Raw genomic sequence first — 22,016 nt, forward strand, 5'->3', positions numbered from 1 at the left:
TTTTTATTGAAAATAAAATTAGATTTATTAGAACAACACTCTACCATGTGTCTCTCTAATTTAAATATGATTAAACTATTTTATTAAAAAAATTGATACTAACTAATTATAAAAGGATAAAAAAATAACATAATGGCCTATACATGTCTGAAATCTGCCAGCTTTGTATTAATAGCCAGCTTTGTATTATTAATATGATGTTCCAACCAATTAATAAGTTATGTATTTTAATGTTTTAAATAAGTTTTGAAACTTTAAAATAAAAGTTAAAAAAACATTCTATAAGAGTTACAAAATTACCTATATATCTTCAAGATTTCTGTGCATAACTACCACTAATATTAAATATCCTATCAAATTGTTTATTTCTTTGTCTCCTTTGTCCCCTACTTTGTCATATGGATACAAATTCAAATCTAGATTTTTGATAAATGGACTTTTAAGGAAGAAAATCAGACCAAAATTGGATTTACCAGAGAAAAAAGATTTTTTTTCACCCTTTCGTTACAGTCAACAAATTTTGAAAAATATTTAAAAAAGAAAAGAAAGGTTTTCACAATGAGTATTGTCAAATTTTAAAGTTTTATGATTTTAAAATAAGTATCGTCTAATAATTTTGTCATCATTAAAAAAAAAAAAAATATATATATATATATATATATATATATATATATATATATATATATATATATATTACAAAAAAATGTTGTACGTAAATTGTATGCTTCCAATTAATCTCGAACCAACTCAACTAATAGGACAATGGTATATGTAAATCTCGAGCTTGCAAACTTCGTATTATTAGCAAAACACAGTAACCAATTGACGTAACATGGCATATCTTTCTTTATTTTATTTGATACTAACTCATTATAAAAGGGAAAAGAAACATGGGCATGCATTTCTCTACTTTATATACTAGTTAACCTTTTTTATTGAAAATAAAATTAGATTTCTTACCCAACACTCAACCCATGTTTCTCTATTTTAAATATCGATTAAACATTTTTATTAAAGAAAAATTTAACCCTAACTAATTATAAATAGATAAAAACAATGAAAATTATGATGTTCCAACCAACTGAGTTAATAGACTCCGTTTTAATGTTTTAAATAAGTTTTGAAACTTTAAAATAAACAAATTAATTTAAATTAAATATTCTATTAGAGTTACAAAATTATCTATATATGTTCAAGATTATCGTCAATAACTACGAGTAATATTAAATATCCTATTAAATTGTTTCTTTGTCTAATTATTAAATATGGATCCCTAGATTTTGAAGAATAGACTTTTTAGTAGAGTAAATAAGATATATATTTTTTTTTTGTAAAAAACAATTGTATGTTTAAATTTTGTACGTTTACCTATGTACTGTTAAACTGTACGCTGCAATTTGTACATATAAAAGAGCTCAATTTTATATGCTTAAATTTTGTTAAAGTTTAATTACACACTTCAACTTAAGTGTTCAAAATAAATTGTACAAATTGCAGTATATAATTTAAGAATACATGTGTAAACGTACAAATTCAAGGGTACAAAATTTAAATATACAAATTATATATATATATATATATAGTGATGTTGATAAAATGAGACAATACTCATTATTAATGTCGTTTGTATGTTTAAATTTTGTATGCTTAAATTTTTAAATTGTACTTTTGGATTGAAGTGTGTAATTAAACTTTAACAAGCTTAAATTTGTAAATTTTATGCTTCCAATTAATCTCGAACTAAACAAATTTACCTTCACGTTATTCGGACGATACTCTAATCAACTCAACTAATAGTGTATATAAATCTCAAACATGCAAACTTCATAATATTGGCAAAACACTATAACCAATTAACCTAACATGGCATATATTTCTCTATTTTATTGTATACTAACTCATTATAAAATATAAAAAGAAAAATGAACAAAATGGTCTAACTTACTGCCTACGCGTTATTAATACGACACTCTAACCAACTAAACTAATAGATAACTCATTTTTCTGCTATTATTAGTATGATATTCCAATCAATTGAGTTAATAGGCTATGCATTTTAATGTTTTAAATAAATTTTGAAACTTTAAAATAAACAAATTAGTTAAAAAAAACATTCTATTAGAGGTTTAAAATTACTTATTATCATGTGAATAACTATTAGTAATATTAAATATTCTATTAAATTTTTTCTTTATTTGTCTCCTTTATCTCATACTTTATCATATTATTAAATATGGATCCAAACTCAAATCTAAATGTTAGAAAAATAAACTTTTAATGGAGGAAATCAGATCAAAATTAGTATGGATCATATAAAACAGATTTTTTTTTTCATCTTTTGTACCACTCAAAAAATTAAAAATGAAAAGAAAAGAAACTTTGTGACAATGAGTATTGTCTAATTTTAAATTTTCATGATGATTTTATAGATATCATAATGAGTATTATCTAATTTCGTCACCATCAACTATATATATTTGCACGAAAAAATTTGTATGTTTAAATTTTGTATGCTTAACTTCTACGTTTACATATGTATTCTTAAATTGTACACTTCAATCTGTACACTTAAATTTATTACACATAACTTGAAGGGTGTAATTAAACTTTAACAAAATTTAAGCATACAAAATTTAATTCATATATATATATATATATATATATATATATATATATATATATATATATATATATATATATATATATATATATATATATATATATATATTGATGCTAAAATGAGACAATACTCATTACTACCAATTACTCGCGAATCAAAACATTTACCTTCACGTTATTACCAATTGACAACATGGCATACCTTTATTTTATATACTAACTCATCATAAAAGGAAAAAGAAAACAATGAACAAAATAATCTAACATACGACCTTCACGTTATTAAAAGACATTCTAACCAACTAAACTAATAAGTCATGTATTTCTCTGCTTTATATATTAGTTAACCTTCTTTTATTGAAAATTAAATTAAATTTCTTAGTCCAACACTCTATCCATGTTTCTCTATTTTAAATACCGATTAAATTTTTTTATTAAAAAAAAATTGACACGGACTAATTATAAATGGATAAAAATAATAAAAATAATGGTCTATGCATATCTCAAACCTGCGTTGTATTATTAGTATGATGTTACAACCAACTGAATTAATAGGTTATGCATTTTAATATTTTAAATAAGTTTTAAAATTTTAAAATAAACAAATTCGTTTAAAAAAACATTCTATTAGAGTTACAAAATTACCTACATACCTTCAAGATTATCGTCAATAACTACTAGTAATATTAAATATCCTATTAAATTGTTTCTTTCTTTCTTTCCTTTGTCTAATTATTAAATATGGATCACTAGTTTGAGAAATGGACTTTTTAGTAGAGCAAATAAGATCAAAAATTAGACTGCATCAGAAAAAACAGATTTTATATATATATTTGTACAAAAAAATGGATGTTTAAATTTTGTACGTTTACATATGTACTCTTAAACTGTACTCTTAACTGTACGCTGCGATTTGTACATATAAAAGACCTAAATTTGGTATGCTTAAATTTTGTTAAAGTTTAATTACTGACTTCAGTGTTCAAAATAAAGTGTACAAATTACAGCATATAATTTAAGAGTACATATGTAAACGTATAAATTTAAGTATACAAAATTTAAATATAAAAGTTTTTTTACAAAATATATATATATATATATATATATATATATATATATATATATATATATAAATATAGTGTGATGTTGATAAAATGAGACAATACTCATGATTAATAATGTCCATGTTTAAATTTTGTACGCTTAAATTTTTAAATTGTACGTTTAGATTTAAGTGTGCAAGCTTAAATTTTTAAATTGTACGTTTAGATTTAAGTGTGCAAGCTTAAATTTATAAATTTCACGCTTCCAATTATTCTCGAACCCAAAAATCTACTTTCACGTGCTCTAACCAACTCAACTAATAGGACAATAATGTTCTATGTAAATCTCGAAACTGCAAACTTCCTATTATAACACTATAACCAATTTTTCTGTCATATCTTTTTCTGTTTTATTGGATACTAACTCATTATAAAAGGACAAAAAAGAATAATGAAGAAAATGGTCTAACCTACGACCTTCTTTTGCGTGATTAGTATGACATTCTAACAAACTAAGATAATAGGACATGCATTTCTCTGCCTTATATACTAGTTAACCTTTTTTGTTGAAAATAAAATTAGATTTATTAGCACAACTCTCGTCTCTCTATTTAAATACTGTTTAAACTTTTTAATTAAAAAAAAATTGATGTTGACTAATTATAAATGGATAAAAACCATGAACACAATGGACTATGCATGTCAAACCTGCCAGTTTTGTATTATCAGTACGATGTTTCAATCAACTCGGTTAATAGGTCATACATTTTAATGTTTTAAATAACTTTTGGAACTTTAAAATAAACAAATTAGTTTAAAGAAAAACAACCTATTACGGTCACAAAATTACCTATATACCTTCAAGAAGATTATTGTGTGAATAACTACTAGTAATATTAAATGTGCTATTAAATTGTTTCTTTCTTTGTATCCTTTGTCTCCTACTTTGTCAAATTATTAAATATAGATCCAAACTCAAATCTAGATTTTGATTTTGAAAAATGTACTTTTAGGGAGCAAATCAGATCAAAATTAGATTGATCATAGAAAACAGATTTTTATTTCACCCTTTTGTCACACAAAAAAAATTTGAAAAAAATTTAAAAATTAAAAGAAAAGAAACTTTGTCACAATGAATATCGTCTAATTTTAAAGTTCTATTATTTTATAAAAAGTCAAGAGAATAGCGTGGGTCGAAGTTGACGCTAAAAAACCGACACTAATTCAAAATTATTGTCTGTTCTGTGTCGGAAAAGAAACCACCAATAAACCCCTTCTAAGCAAATTTTACTTGCATTATCCAGTGGACGAAACTTTGAATGGCATATAGTGTGGACCAACTGACACAAATGAATAAAAGAAATTAAAGAAAATTATATACATAGGGTTGCCTAACCGACTCTAAATGATAAAAAGAATTGTAAATGTTAACAAGAATACAAAGCCATTCTTTTTGTATTTGAGGCAATACTAAGACCACTAGAAAATTATAGAGCACGACCACCAACAATTAAGACAAACAAAACTAAATAACACTAACACACACTGAGGATAATAGGTGAAGGTTGCATCCTCTCCATCTTTACACGATCACACTCAAAATTTTCACGCTGTGAATTAAAGTAACCACACCACACACTAAACATAAGATTTTCGATCCTTACCACATAATCACATAGCACGCCAACAAGGAACCAGCGAACCACGAACTAACAACCACCGAACCACGAACCAACACGCCTAACACTGTACTTGAGTACCTCAATCCAGTTGCTAAATCGCCTTGAACATCGTTGAGACTCAACTGGGTTCCATGTGAAAGGGATTTTTCTAGGGCAGATTGTGCGACATTGAAATTGCAATAAAGAAGAAATGAGTTCACCTAGTATCTAGGTGCAATGGTTGTGTGTTCAAGGTTGAAAATGGAGAGGGGAATGTCTGTGTCTGCCAGATTGAAATTGAAGAGGGACGCGCAGAGAGCGAAATGAGAAAGTTAAATTAAGGAGGGAAATGGATAGAGAATTTAATCTCAAAGCGAAGTGTCCGCTAACGATCATGAAATGCAAAACAAATTAAAAGTATAGAGTGGACTGGCCGACGTTAATTAGGAATAAGTTAGCGACCTCCAACGCTCACAAATTATTAATGTTCTTTTTGAATTATACTTTTACAACTTAACTGACGCTTACCGTAAATAATTAGCTTCAGTCAGCCTACACAAATGATTAATACTATATATTTACACATTATATTGAATTGGTGTCCCACTACGGATACTATTTATAAATATATTGCATGACCGATGCTATTATGGAAAAAAATAGTGTCATCTAGTCTTTACAAAATAATTAATATAATTTAATATTATTTTTAATTTTATAATATGGGGATAGCGTCTTTTGGCCTACACTAAAATCGATTCTAATAGTGCCTCTATTTAAGCCGACACTAATCTTTGGCAGCTAATTCTTTATATTCTTGTAGTATTGTTTAATTTCGTCACCATCCAAAATATATATATATATATATATATATATTTTGATACTGATGAAATGAGACCATACTCATTACCAATTACTCAGTGAACCAACTGAAGTAATAGGATAATGGTCTGTGTAAATATCGAACCTGCAAATTGACCTAACATGGCATATCTTTCTCTATTTTATTGGATACTAATTCATTGTAAAAGAAAAAAAACAATGAGCAAAATGGTCTAACCTACTACCTTCGCCTTATTAGTACGACACTCTAATCAACTAAACTAATAGGTCATACATTTCTCTGTTTTATATACTAGTTAAATTTTTTTATTGAAAATAAAATTAGATTTAATAACACAAACACTCTAGCAATGTGTTTTTCTACCGTGCGTACGCACTGGTGCTGTGTTTTTTTTTTTTTTTTTATTTTGTGTTTGTAAAATAAAAGAACATTAGTTATATTTACAGTAAATAATTATTTTATATATATTATTATACAATATTATTGTTTACACAAATAATAATAATGAATATTAGAGTTATATATTATTAGAATTAGGATGGATAAATGTTACTTTAATCTTTATCGTTATAATTTTTAATGAAATAATTTAAAATTGATTACAAATCACTTTAGATATTTTTTTAATTACTTGGAATAAAAATATATTATATTTTTAATAGATTACTTTAAAATTGCTTACAAATAATCATAGATATTTTGTTAGATGGAATAATAAAATATTATGTTTTTTAATTGCTTACTAATAAATAAATTGGTTACAAATAATATTATGGTTATTATTATTATTGTGATATTTATGTATTAAAATGTCACATGGTTATTGATTATTATAATCTTTGGAGGGATATATTAATTAAAAGTTTAAACATAGTTGCAAAAGTGAGGAATTGTTTTTTTTTAATATATTGGAATACAAAATTACAAACATTGAAAGTGATAGATGGAAAATGATGTTTTAAGAGGGAAAAAACTGTTTGGTAGATTTGTTTGCGTTCAAATAAAAAGTTTAACCCTAGGTGAGAAAGGAAAAGACAACTTCATGACTGTATCAAGAAGATTGTGCACTAAATAATTCCAAAATTCGTTACCTTGTTTTCATCCTGGAAAAATAAGTTTGTTTGTATATAATATAAAAATGTATTGGATCGAAAGAAGACCGTTAATTCAATATTTATATAATTATTGTTATATTTAAATAGAAAATTTATATTTAAGTGTTATAATGATGTATAATTATATATAGTATCTAAATAAATAATTTGATAAAATTTAAATGTACATTTATTTGCTTTAAATTAAAAAATTGATTAATGATGTGTAATTAAACCATATAAAAGGTTGAAGTAGGGATGCCAACGGAACGGGGCGGGTAGGGTATGGGTAGTAGCTCCCCCGTACCCTACCCGCTAGATAAATATTTGTCCCGTATTCGTACCCATATCCGTCGGGTATCCGTTATGCGGGTACCTGTCTATTTTTTTCATATTCACGGGTACGCACGGGTATTTACAAAATTATTTAAAAAATAAATATTTGATCATAAATTCAAATAAAATAAAATACATCACTGTCATAAATTTTAAATAAATTTTAAACTAACTCAAGTCCAAATAATTATAAAATGACGTTCAACACGATGAAAATTCTTTAATTAGTGTTTTGATCAACAAGTCCACTTTCTCCGATTGATTCCTGAAAAATAATCAAATAATAAACCTCAACTGTCACGTGCCAAATATTCTTATTTTGATTCCATCATTTGACAACAATCATACCATAAACGTCACTATCTATATATGGTTTGATGTATATGCCCAATTTCAAAGAAGGAAAAGAGAAAAATGTTAAGGGATGTACTTGAAAAAAGACAACTACCAATACTTGAAGTTGGAAGAATGAAGACAGAAGACAAGATGTGCAACTTATAAAAAATTAGGACAAAATGTTTTTTACTAATATATATATATATATATATATATATATATATATATATATATATATATATAAGGGTATTTTTGTGAATTAAAGTTTAGCGGGTAAGGGTATCCACGGATACGGATACTATGATACTCGTACCCGCCCCGTTAACATGCGAGTATCAAAAATACCCGTACCCACGGATAGCGGGTATCCATTTTTAATATCCATTTCTTATCCATTGCGGATTTTATCTGCGGATACCCACGGGTACGGATATTTTTGACATCCCTAGATTGAAGTGGAGTTTACACTTTTCAATATAAAATATAAACATAAGATATTTTAAAAATCCCGAACAAAATAATAATGAGAAGAATAACAATCAATAATGATAATGATAATTATTATAATACTAATACAAAATAATAGTACTATTATTAATAACATTAATATTAATAATAAAAGTAATAATAATACTGAATATTTAGTAATACTAATATTAACACCGATATTAATAATATTAATAATAATAATTCAAATAATTTAAATAATAATAATAATATTATGGATTCTGTGAAAAAACAATCCGTATAAAAATAATTAAATAACTAATCATTGGTATTCTTAGTAATAAATAATATTTATTTCAGAATAATAATATTAATGTAATACAACTAATAATAAAAAGTAGTGGCTGGTATCAAAACATACGCATGTGTTTAGGATTATTATTATTTTTTAAAATTATATTAAAAAAATTAATATAATTATAAATAATATGATATTTTTTTATTAATATATAATCAAAGAATTAATGGTAGTTGTGCGCACATGTATATAATTTGTAATTTAATTATATGTCTTAACTTATGAAATTATTTTAAAAGTATATTTATATGATCTATATAATATTGTATGATTAGATTATATAAATTAAAGTTAACTTCTTTGTATCTAAAGTCTCTGCAAATGGTCATAAAAAGGTTTCTCTGGTCAATTAATTAATGATATGTTGGTTGTTATTATATTTTATAAATTAGAAATTTGAATATTAGTTTGAAAAATTAAAGGTGATGAATGATCTAAAAAGTATATAATGCATAAACCTAAAAAAGATGGAGCTAGCTGCATGAAAATAAATAAATAAATAAATAAATAAATATATATATATATATATATATATATATATATATATATATTGATAATATTGTTATAATTATAAGTATTTTTTTAATTATAAAAAATGTTATTGTATATATATTTTTCTGAGAGATTAGACATGATGTCCATTGAATTCACATTTCAATATTATAATTTATTACAAAGGACAAAAAGCGAATTTAATGTTTCTAAAAGAACAAATATAATATCTTAGTATCACGAAAGAATGTTTAGGGTTATAGTATGTTTTACAATAACAATATTTGGTTTTGGTTATAATATAATTGATTTAATAATTATGTATAGTTTTAACTAATTAAAATATAAATAAAAGAGAGGTTATAATACAATAAATTTAATAATTATTTATATTTTTAGCAAACTAAAATATAAGTTTTAGAATTTATTATTATTAAGAACAAAAACTATAGATGGAACAATTAATGCTTTATAAATAATAATATTATAGTTGCTTAGTATATATTTGTTTTCTAAATTAAATAAGTTTAATATTGTGTGAGATGTAATAAAAACGTATGAAATGCATAAAATGTAGGTACATTTTGCATTATATATCCTGTATAAAATAAATATAAAAATAAAATTGATGTTAAAATTTGTTAACAAAAAACATAAACTTGTACTAATATTTAAAGTGAATTGGTGATATAAAATTATAAAAAATGTGAATCTAAATATAAATTATTATAATAAAAAGTAATATATATATATATATATATATATATATATATATGAATGATGTATTATGGATTCCGTAAAAAAATAATAATAATAATACAAATTAACAATACTAAATATTCATTAATACTAATAATATTAATTAAAATAATAATAATAATAATAATAATAATAATAATAATGATAGAATAGTCTATAATTATATATCTCGTACAAAATAATAATAATACCAATAGTAAAGTAAAATAATAGTAATATTGTTAAATATTCATTAAATACTAATCACTTTAACACAAATAATATTAATATATTACTCATTATGTATAGTAAAATAATATGATTGTATGATTAAAATTTATAATTAAAAATTTAGTTACATATTATATTAAAATGAAATATATATTCACAGTCGGAATAAAAATAAAATGTAAGGATATTATGCATTACATGTCAGATACAAAATAAATACAACAAAAGATTTAAATTGAGTTTAAAACAATAATTAAAAACAATTAGCCAAATGAAATTAAAAAAAAAAAAGTAGATGTGCAGGGAGTCGATGTTTCTTTTGTTTTTTCTTTTTAATTTATATTTAAGTTTATAATTATATATAGTTATAAAATAATATTTTAAAAGAGAGTTTGATGATAAAAAACCTAAAACATTAATTATGGGTCACTTTACAAAAAAATATTATTTAGTGGAAGTTATTTTTTCAATCATCATCCTCTTGCAAATTAATTTGTGGAAGTTTTCTAAACTTCCAAAATTAAAGTCGTCACAAACTATTTACAAAAGTTTTGGACAACCCTTGATATCTGAATTATATTGTGGAGAGTTTTAACCTCTTCTATTTCCAAAATTATATTATGAAAGTTGTTTTGTTGAAGGTTTTAACATTTTCTATTGGTGACTATTTTTTTATAGAGATTTGAAATATCCTTTATTTACAATTACACACCTGCATTTATAATTTCTTAATTTAATAAAATTATTTTTATAATAAAAAATAAATAAAATATATAAATTCGAAAAGTACACAAAAATGAACTAAAATTAATTTTATTGATGATTTGATAAAGTGTTAACAATTACAATATAAATATTAAAAAAGAAAATACTTCATGAAAAAAATATACACAAAAATCATATATATATATATATATATATATTTTTTTTTTTTTAAATTCCTTTTAAAAACATATAGTGTTTAACTAAGTGGTAAAGCATTTGCTTACTCCTTAAGGTCTTGAGATCAAACCCAATTGGCCATTTTTTATTTAGCACCATAATTAAATATTCACATTATGAAAAAAAAAATAACTAAAAATATGAGATAAATAAAAAAAAGAGATAAATCAAAAAGAAGATTGTAAAATGAATCAGGAGTAGAATAAGTGTTGTAGATTGATTACTTACATTCAAAAATGACTAAAGAAAGGCCAATAAAGTCAAATGAACCAAATTAGTAACCTGGCTTGCGTCGCAGTAAACTTTGGTAACCGTCATTCAACATTTTCAATGCCTAATCAATAGTCTATCTCAGCCAATAAAAATCAAGACTGAAATTTCTGCATGACTTGTGAATATTGCTTTGTCACCAATATATGTCAAAGTAAACTTGTACCAGATAATAGCTAAATAAGATTTAGTAAACTTCCATTTTTTTGAAGGCTTTGTTTAATTCACCCACCACATCTTCTCCAACCTACAAACATCACAAACAAAATCAATACAATAGTAACTGTCAGAAGCCTGCTCAATTAAAGAGTAGCAGAGAGGTGCAGAGAAAACTCGAAGGGATTCTTCATTGGAAAAGTTTGTATGATAAATTTGGAAACCATCAAAGGTCAGCATAATAATTCCAAAGTTAAAACACTATAACGCAAATGAGATACAATAAGAAAGAATAGCAATAAAAGGAAGATAGAATTGAATATAACAAAATCAAGGTAACGAGAATTACCGCATCCTCAATATTGAAACCCTTGGTCCACTTTATTAGAGTCCCAGATGAATTTGATGTTTGTCTCACTGGAAAAGAGAAGGTAAAACCCAGTTCCCTTTGTTTACCAGGGGCAGGGTGAAACTCTTCAGGCTCAGAACTAACAAACTTTGCAAGTTTATCAGCGATGAAATCAAACAGTTCCTGCAATCCCATGATAAATAATATATTAGAGAGAGTGGTTAGGCTCATTACTCTGACAGAATTTCTAACAGACTTACATGTGAGGAACCAGTCATCAAATGAGGAGGAATGGAAACTTCTTCAGACTCTAGGTTCACAACACCTTTCTCTTTCCCACCTAATTGCACACGAAGTGTTCTGAAGTTTGTGCCACCAAGGTCTAACGCATAAAAGAATCCTTTCTCATCTCTGTAAACAATGCAACAGAGTAAAGAATGAATCAGAAAAGGAAGAAACCTTCAAGAGTTACAAATTCATATGACAAAATTCTTTTTCATCAATCAAAAAACACAGAAAAGCTCAGTCATTCAAACCCCCTCTTTCACCATATTTCCTTTAGAATGCCTAGAACACACACCACAAAAAGAAAAATGGAACCAATTTCTCCCATAATGTCACAGAATTACCTTATTTTCTTCTCCTATATAATGTTTAGGGAGAATTTCATCTTATCATAGCAACAAAAGCACTCCAATTTAGCATGTCTGAGAGATAATTTTACCTTAATTTATGTCACCTCATTATTTCTTCTCATACATGCTAAATCAGAAGAAGTTTATCCAAACAATATGAAAAACCAAACAAGAACACACTAAGCCATCACCACCATGAACAAAAAAAAAAAAAAACAGCCATGAAAGCAGAGTGTAATCAAAGCAGAAAAAGTCAAATCCTGAGAAAAGGGGTTGTGGGATTGAAGAGAACAAACCTAGAAGGGAGATTATCGACGAAGGTAATCAACATCTTGAGCTTGCTGCCACCTTCAGAAGCAAGACCCGCGTGCATCTCAATGTCCATGGCATCAGCCACCTGTCTCAGCTTCGCAATTGAGGTCCCACACTGCTTCTCAAACTCCTTCACCATGGCCACCGCGAGACCCCACTTTCCGGAGCTCCTCATTCGGCGGCGCACCACCAACTCATGAAGGTGCAACTCACCGGAAAAATGGCACAGTGGGCCATCAAGTGCGTGGTTAGAGGCGTGCCAGCAAGGACGCTACCATTGTCTGTTGCTCTGATCATAGTCTTCCAACAAAGTCTCCTTCAAACCAATTCATGAATTGAAAGGATTGGACGACCAAAAAGATAAGAAATCACAACATCATTAGGCCCCACCAGCCACCCCCACTCACCCTCAATTTCTGATTTTCTTTTATCATCCATCTTTACACTCACTGCATATAAATAATCCCCACACAACACATCATCATCACCACACAAGTTGGAGTAAAAGAGTGTGAGAGATAGAGTGATCAAAAAAATGGAGGGAAAGGAGCAAGATGTTTCACTGGGAGCGAACAAATTCTCACCCATTGTTTCGAAACCATAACACCTCCAGAGTTTTCCCTTCCCTCCTCTTACTCCCACTCGCACTTGAGAGCTTCGTTTCAGAAAAGTCATACCGTGAAACTAATTACAAAAATAATTGTGGAAGCGGGAGAATGAGAATAGAATAAACCTTAACCCTAGAAATCTGCATCACACAAACGAGGCCGAAGAGGGACACTAAAACGTTCTCCCTATCATCGATTCCAACAGAAACGAAAATAGTGTGCAAGGCATTAAACTCACCAGGTGCATCTGAACTGTGGAGATCTTCGCATCATACATATTCGAGGAACAAGAAGAAAAAAACGAAAATATGAGGGGATTGAAGTGTGTCCTACGGTATAGTTGCGGAAGAATTAGGGTGAGAAATGACGGTGGTGAGGCCAAATTCAGTAGTGGAGAGTTCTGATGCATTGGCCGTGGAGTATCGAAAATTAGGGTTCAAAATAAGGTAAGAGGAATGAATGAAAAAAATTGAGGGAAATAAAAAAGTATTTTAGAGATTTTGAAATAAGTCTAAAATGTTTTCAGAATAAACCTTTAAAACTTAATGGAAGTTAGAAAAACCTCCCTTAATTAAATTTATTCGTGGAGGTCCAACAAACCTCTGCTAAATAACCTCCTCTATTAACTGATTTTTTTGTAGTGGGTATTTATTATTTAGTGACAAATTAATTAAAAAATAATAATATTATTTGAATATTAATTTCTTTAAATAAATGTAATGGATAAATATTTGTTATAAAGATTTTAAAGATAAAACTTTAGTGTGTTTAATGTCACACAATTACAACAGAGATAAAACAGGACTCAATGGTATATTTACTTAGCACCTGTTCAATCAAATTTAAGGTTAATCATGTAATTGTGCACTCAATGAAGTCCAAGTATTGAAAATAGTCTTTTTTTTTTCTTACTAATATTCTAAATATGAAAATAATAAAGTGTAATAAATTTATTAATTTTCAATAAATATAAATTCAATCTTCATTGAGTGTTAAAATTATAGCATTAATAAATTGATAAATAAAGAAATAAATTAAAATAAAATATAACAATTGATTATATTTATAATAACAAAAAATAATAGTAAAAGTAACATTAATAATCGAGAAAAAAGTATTAAAATGAATAATAATTATTAATAAATAGATTATAAATTAAGAAAGACGACGTGAATTGATTCTTGATTTTTTTTTCCATAATCAACTAATAACTATGATTAAAATAGTTTATCTATACGGTATTTATAAAAATAAAGTAATACTAAAACTAACATGGTAAATGAAAATAGTGAAATGTAATAAAAATATTTAATAAATATTGATTAAGATTTTTGAGTAATAATTAAAGAAATAATTTAAAATAAAATATATTTATTGATTCAAATAATAATAACAAAAACAATAGTAATTATAATAGTATTATTAATTACCGATTATAACTTAGTTCACAATTAAAGAAATTTGAAATTATTAATAAAATAAACTAATTGATAATAACTTTTTAAGAATTAATCGTGTAATTATTAATTATAAATGGATAAATTTAAAAGATTTCAAAACGTATGGAATAAAAAAAATTCATTCATAATTAAAAATTAAAAACAATTAATAGAATTAGTTAGTCAGTTAATGAAAAGATTTAAAAATAATCATGATTGATTGTATAAATCAATTTAATTGTATAAATCAATCTATGTTTTACATATGAGCACGATCAATTACTAAATTTAGTATTAGGATAAATGATAAAATCTTGTTACATTAACTGCTGTTATTATATGTTATGATTTGGTTTTATTAGTTTTTTAATTAATAAAATAAGCAAATTAAAAATAATTAATAAAATAAAGTAATTGATAAAAAATATTTAAAAATTAATTGTGTAATTGTTAATATAAAATATACAAATTTAAAAGATTTCAAAACATATACAATAAAGGAAAAAATCACTCATAATTAGAAAATAAAAAATAATTAATAGAATTAATTGAGTAATTAATAAAAAAATTAGAAATAAATCGTATAAATCAATTATAAGTTATAATCAATAATTAATATATTCAATAATAATGTTTAATCATGATTACGCAAAAATGTTTAATCATAAAGTAGATATTACGTGTAATATCTATATTAAGTTGTAAGAATTGTACATCCGAGGAAAAAAAATATATAACAAAGAAGTCAACTGGATCATATAACTTTTTTGTAATGACAACTTTTACTGCTTTTATATAAAATTTTATTAAAAGTATTTCAAACCACTTAGAACTCTCGTAGTTTTAGGTTACAGTATGAAAGCAAATGAAAAAAAAAAAATTGACATTCATAAAGAGCAAACTGTTTCTTGAGACAAACATTTGCAACAATGACGTGGAAACTGATTGATCTTGCTTTGGAATTGTATCAATCAACTTTCAAGAGCTTCTCTGGAAAAATACTGTTTGTGAACCATTCTCCGGTAATCTGAAGGTATATTTCATTCACAGTCCCAATTAAAATATACAAAATCTCCCAAACTTAAGTTAAGAAAAATCCAACAATGTTTGTCTAGATCAAAGAGCAAATCAAATGAAAAAAACTGGGGAGCCAAACAATAAACGTAGATTGTGTAAATCATTACAAGTTTATAACAGATACAACGTTGGTAGCTTAAAAATAGTTTTCCAAACCTTCCTTATCATTCCATAGTGTTGCAGCATAGTGGTTCAGAGGACTCTCCAAGTTAGGCTTTGTCATTAGAAAGTAAATTTCTGAGACAAGCATGAAAAGTTGAATGCAAAGCTCAAAAGATATCAATATCAAGATCAAACCTTCCAATAATCTTTGAATAGACAGAAGAATAATGCTCTAATCATAAGCTGAAGACCACTTATCCTGTAGAAACACACAAGTAGGACAATTATTAGCCCAAACATAATGTGTGATGGATGGAACACTTGGTGCAAATTGATGCAATGAAAATCAAGATTTCATTTATAAATATACTTGGCAATTCATATTAATGGTAGAGCAAAACCCAATTAAACACAAATAATGAATACATGAAGGATGCCCAAACAAATATTGCCAAACTGGTTAACGTTTGGATGAAAACACATTGTCTCAAACTTCACTTGTGGGGCTTAAAAGGGTAGTCTAGGGGGGAAAACATAAAGAGAGTTTATAAGATAAACCCTCATACGAAGTTCCTTTTCCATCTTTAACTGTACCAATCCATGTAAAAATACTGTCACCATCAGGGAAAGCTGATACGAAAGCATCAAATTCTAATAACTGGAAAAGGAAAGCATATGTTACACCTTTGTTTCTTATATATCAGTTGATATCCCAACAGAGTTAATTTACACAATTTACCACCCTAATATAGATGCTGATTTAAAACAGTACATGAATAAATAAACACATGCTTCACATAGTAAAACTTTTCAATTCGTCAAAATAAACCGCCATGCTTTCTTTGATTCATAAAATAAAATTGTTCCATTAAACCGTCAACTGGACCAAAAATAGAATAAAAACGATCATGGTTTCATAATGATTCTTGCGAATTCAACTTTCTATATCAACATTTATTCTACAATCATGAAATGGTCCATAGCAATAGTATCAACAATAATCATTTTTTGTTCAACTTTCTATATCAACATTTATTCTACTGTTGTTTTATAGAAAAGTAGTTTATATTAGTTTGTGCAAACCAGAGGTTATCAATTAGAGTCAGGGAAAAGAATTTAAAAGTTTAAGATACCTGATGATAGACCCTTGGAGCCGTTACAGAAGAAAAAGGATTTAGTCCTTTCCCGATGTGATTTAAAAGAACCTCTGAAGTTCCACCAATAATGAAAGCACCTCCACTTGCACCTACTACAACATTTAGCTTCCCATTCTGCATGGAGATAGTAAGAAATCATTGCAAGAGAACAATGAGTACCTTAACTAATAATAATGAAACATTTCAAAACCACATAGATGATAATGTGGAAAAAGATAGTCAAATTTAAGAGTCAAGGATTTGATACCTTGAGGGCAATAGTTGGTGTCATGGATGATGGTGGCCGCTTTCCTGACACAATGAAATTGGCAGGAGCTAGCGGTGGAACATCCTTGGAAACATTTCTAGGCATGGAAAAATCATCCATCTCATTATTCAGTACTTGGTGAAAGGATTTTGAACCAAAATATGCATTCACAGTAGTAGTCATGGAAATGTCATTTCTCTCAAGATCTATTACACATAAATGACTTGTACCATGATCATGAATTTGATTCCACTGCCAAGACAGTTAAGCAAAACTTAGAATTTTGTATCGCCACAAATAGATTTAGATAGAATATTAATTTAGACTTTGTTTATTTGGATATATATATATATATATATATATATATATATATATATATATTCATTTTAGTGACCACACATACAAGCATTTTCAACCTCCTTTTCACATAGTGGAACCAAATAATATGACAACAATCATTGTTCCACATCATATTTTCAATGGAATGTTTCACATCCTAAAAAACTAAAATCACTTAAATGATCCAAGAAAACAAAATATGTATTGAGCTTACAACTCTAATCCATGCCACAAGCCTTATTGCCTCATCCAACGCACACTCAGATGACACCAAATATATAATATTGAAACCTATAATAAAAAACAACATACAAATTGATAAGGAGAAAACATAACTACTGAGTGATCATGAATTACAAACACTGAAAACATAACTAACACAATAAATCATCATTATTTCCAATCAAAATTCCATATTGTTTATAAAACATACCTTTGACCAGCTGTATGGATTGAGATGTAGTGGGGAAGAACTCCTTTGTTTTGCTGCCACAAAATTAAAAGAGCCTGAAACACGTTATCATTTGTCACATGACCCAGTAAACATTGGAACAGATTGGTCCAGAGAACAAAAATATTAAAATAAAACTAAAAAAATGGAGAAATAATAAAAGTTAAACCTTTTTCGTCTTTTTGCATGAGAACTTCAGATCTTCAAAAACCTTCTATCTTCTCTTCAAAAACCCCAAAACTTACACAACTCGTCAACCATAACCATGAATAATCCAAAAGAAACGGCACTGGGGTGAAGATGAAGTGAGTGGGAAAGGAGAAAATACTGCAAAATCAAATAAAAAAAGTTGTGAAACGTTCATCAAACCAAACGACAAGTTCGACAAAGGCGAAATGATAGTAAAAATAACGAAAAATGAAAACTTTGGAATCCAGAAGACAAAAATGGAAACTTGCTGATGCAACTTCCATGGTAGCCACCACATCCCATGCCTGATGAGAACTGATACAACAAAATAAATAATATAACTTGAAACAGAGATTGCAATTTGATAGAATCATAGAAAGCAAATAAATTTTGACAGACATTTGTGAGGATTTGAAGAATTAATAGAAAGCAAAGAAATTTGATAAAGCATGGAAAAGGAAGGAGAAGAACTGACATACGAAAGCAAAAGGTGTTTTGGTTTCCCGAATCAGAAAATGGTTTGCTAGGGTTTAAGAAAGTTCAGTGGGAGAGGAAGGAGGTAACGTTTCTGGTTTAATCTCAAATTTCAGAAAGCCATTTCAAAAATTTTAATCCGCCTGAGTCTTCAATAAGAATCTTCACCAATTTTCTGACTTCGAAAAGAAATCCAATCAAATCATGTAGAATATTCGCGCTATTTCAAAAAGCATTTCAAAAGTCTCAGTCAGATGCATTTAAAAGTTTGTGAAATTACGAAATACCCAATCACAAATTCATTACAGAACAGAAAACAGGGACAAAAACGTAATAACGTGTTCAACTGCTTCAACTATTCTTACAGGATACCAAAATGACGAAAAAACCTATTTATTAAACATGTGTCAGATAATTAGATAAGGATGTTACAGTAATATTTCTAATAGTTTGTTTTCTTAATTTTTAAGCAGATACCGATTAAACTTTTGTATTGACAAAAATAATTTGATACTAACTAATTCTAAAAGGATAGAAACAACGAAAATAATGGCATATGCATATCTTAAACCTGCCAGCTTTGTAATATTTTAGTACGATATTCTAACTAATTGAGTTAATAGGTTATGTATTTTTAATGTTTTAAATAAGTTTTGAAACTTTAAATGAAACAAATTAGTTTTAAAAAAAACATTCTAATAGAGTTACAAAATTACCTATATACCTTCAAGATTATCGTGTGAATAATTACCAGTAATATTAAATATCCTATCAAATGGTTTCTTTCTTTGTCTCTTACTTTGTGAAATTATTAATATTATAATGAAGTTGTCAAGATCCAAACCGAAATTAGCCAGAGTTATAAGCTTTAAAACATAACAATACATGGCATATCACAACTTTTGCGCTACAATAGAGTGGGTTGCAAATGGGTGTATAAGGTAAAATACAACGTTTAACGACACAAGGGATGCTTCTTGCTAAAGAATACACCCAACTTGAAGGCATGGATTTCTATGATGCCTACACCGATTGCCAAACTTTCAACTGTTGGATTCATATTAGCCGTTGCATCCAAAGACTGGAAATTAAGACAGTTAAATGTGAATAATGCATTTCTCCATGGAGATTTGAAGGAAACCATACATATGAATGCTCTTTGGGCGGGCTTACCTAACATCTCCTACATAAATCTTTATACGGATTGTAGCAGACAAGTATATACAATGGTATGCAAAACTCTCAACTTTTATTTTGAAACATGGTTTTCGACGAACATGAGCAGAAACACTCTCTTGATATTAAAATTGTTGAAACTTGTGCAACTACGTGATGATATCATCCTTACCAGCAATGATCAAAATTATGTTTACAACTTGATAAGAATTTGAAAATTAAGAACTTAGGCAATCTTACTTATTTTCTTATTTTGAAGTTGCCTGAAACAAATAAGGATTAATCTATCTCAACGAAAATACACTTTTGATCTATTAAATGACAATGATAAATTCATCTCGTGTTAGCACTCCTTTGAATTTTTCTGTCAAGTTACATGCAAAATGTATATAATCAAGATGTATGAACCAATACTAACTAATATTTAATTAGCCAGTATGTTTCTGCACCCACCAAGCTATTTTTCGTATGCCGCGATATCTGAATATATTTCTTTATGCCAACAACAACATTTGTGTAACCAGCTACATTGTCTACCTTGGAGAGTCATCAATAAGTTGAAAGTATAAGAATCAAGGGCGCTCACTCAAATTTCTTATGAAATAACTCATATGAAGAATCCTGATCCTACTGTCACATATTGTCCTCTATTGTGACAATGCTTCAACTATTAAGATAGCTACTAACCTATTTTCTATGAGTGAACCAAGCACGTGGGAATTGATTTTCACAGTGTAAGAGAAAAAATCCAGCATGACTTGATTAAACTTCTTCTCGTACGAACCAGTTATTGACCGGTATTCTAACAAAAGCTTTACCATCATAATTATTCTCCAATCTTAATGCCAAGCTTGACCCTCACAATATATACTGCTAGAGGGGTCTTAGTATTCTGCGATGCTACCTTTCATTGTTGAGAGCCACGTCTGCATTTATTGTTTCACATGCACCGTATGCATGTGTCTTCCGTTTTTTTTTCTTCTATATACCTTTACCCTTTATAAAACAATCAAGTTGTATTATTCTTTCATTCTAATGAAATACATTTTTCATATCTCTTCGTTTTTCCTTTCTTCTTCCATTAAAAAAATGTTTCATTAATAATCAATTTTAGTGATCAAAAGTTGTTAATTATTATAGCGGTCAATTTATATACTAATTTACAAAATATAAAATTATTAGTTATTAAAATAGTCACTCTTATGAATAAAAAACTATAATTGGTTTTTATGGAGACTAAAATTTTTTATTTTGTAAATTGATATCTAAATTGGTCAATATAGTGACTAATATCTTTTTTTTACTAAAATTGATTATTAATAAAACATTTTTTGTAACATTCGAGAATCAAAGTTGCTCTGCATGTTACATAGTGTTGTCGAGAATTACATGGAGTCACATGGGTTTAAGAAATATGTTTATAACTAACTATTAAGAATTCAATGTGAATGTTAATGTCTTAGATGTGATATTACTATAATATGAGTAACTAGAGTATATATGAAAAGGATAATGATACAGTGACTCATTTTTTTGACCCCAAATTTATCCGCCTATGTGGCATATGTTATTTAATATGTTTTAAAGTGTTACTGTGATTGGAGGCAGAGTGCAAGGTTACTTTGCGTAGTGTGCACATGCGTGAAATTGAAGGAACATTTTTAAAAAATGAACTGACTTGCTACGGTAAAAGAAGAGCAGTTTTCACGAAAGTTTTCCCTCCTTCTTCTTCTTTCTGCAAACGTTGTTCTTCCACAAGCTCACACAAACACAAAACTTCTTCTTCCACAAAGGTTGCTTTTGTTGATATTTGGTGTGGGTAGTAGTCCAAGCGGAGAGCGGACTTGTCGACAGTGGATTGGGTTGTTGGACGCCGTTGGTTCGCCGGAAATTT

At 27.4% G+C, this 22,016-nt stretch overlaps 1 protein-coding gene across 6 annotated transcripts; it reads right to left on the reverse strand.

Annotated features, from left to right (window-relative positions):
- Nucleotides 1–11,304: 11,304 nt before the first annotated feature.
- LOC114181203 (hexokinase-1-like) lies at nucleotides 11,305–13,974 on the reverse strand. Of its 6 annotated transcripts, none has more exons than XM_028067585.2 (6): nucleotides 13,710–13,955; nucleotides 13,448–13,518; nucleotides 12,848–13,312; nucleotides 12,177–12,327; nucleotides 11,917–12,099; nucleotides 11,305–11,658 (listed from the first exon to the last, which is right to left on the reverse strand). In XM_028067585.2, the coding sequence occupies exons 3-6, from the start codon at nucleotides 13,036–13,038 to the stop codon at nucleotides 11,599–11,601; spliced, it is 585 nt and encodes a 194-aa protein (XP_027923386.1). In that variant the 5' UTR covers nucleotides 13,039–13,312; nucleotides 13,448–13,518; nucleotides 13,710–13,955; the 3' UTR covers nucleotides 11,305–11,598. The 6 variants fall into 6 exon arrangements, with proteins under 6 accessions (XP_027923386.1, XP_027923385.1, XP_027923388.1 ...); XM_028067584.2 differs by having other exon boundaries at nucleotides 13,448–13,547; XM_028067587.2 differs by lacking the exon at nucleotides 13,448–13,518 and having other exon boundaries at nucleotides 12,848–13,179; nucleotides 13,710–13,974.
- Nucleotides 13,975–22,016: the final 8,042 nt, after the last annotated feature.

Source organism: Vigna unguiculata, chromosome 4 (assembly GCF_037176805.1).
Source record: "Vigna unguiculata cultivar grain cowpea cultivar isolate G323 ecotype 2 chromosome 4, ASM3717680v1, whole genome shotgun sequence".
In the NCBI taxonomy this organism is placed as follows: domain Eukaryota; kingdom Viridiplantae; phylum Streptophyta; class Magnoliopsida; order Fabales; family Fabaceae; genus Vigna; species Vigna unguiculata.

Excerpts from the sequence above, each read along its gene's own strand:
- LOC114181203 (XM_028067587.2), bottom strand. The coding sequence starts at position 13,038 with ATGAGGAGCTCCGGAAAGTGGGGTCTCGCGGTGGCCATGGTGAAGGAG. Across the intron at positions 12,328-12,847 it reads GTCGATAATCTCCCTTCTAG|AGATGAGAAAGGATTCTTTT; the intron begins GTTTGTTCTCTT and ends CATTGTTTACAG. Across the intron at positions 11,659-11,916 it reads GTTTCAATATTGAGGATGCG|GTTGGAGAAGATGTGGTGGG; the intron begins GTAATTCTCGTT and ends TGATGTTTGTAG.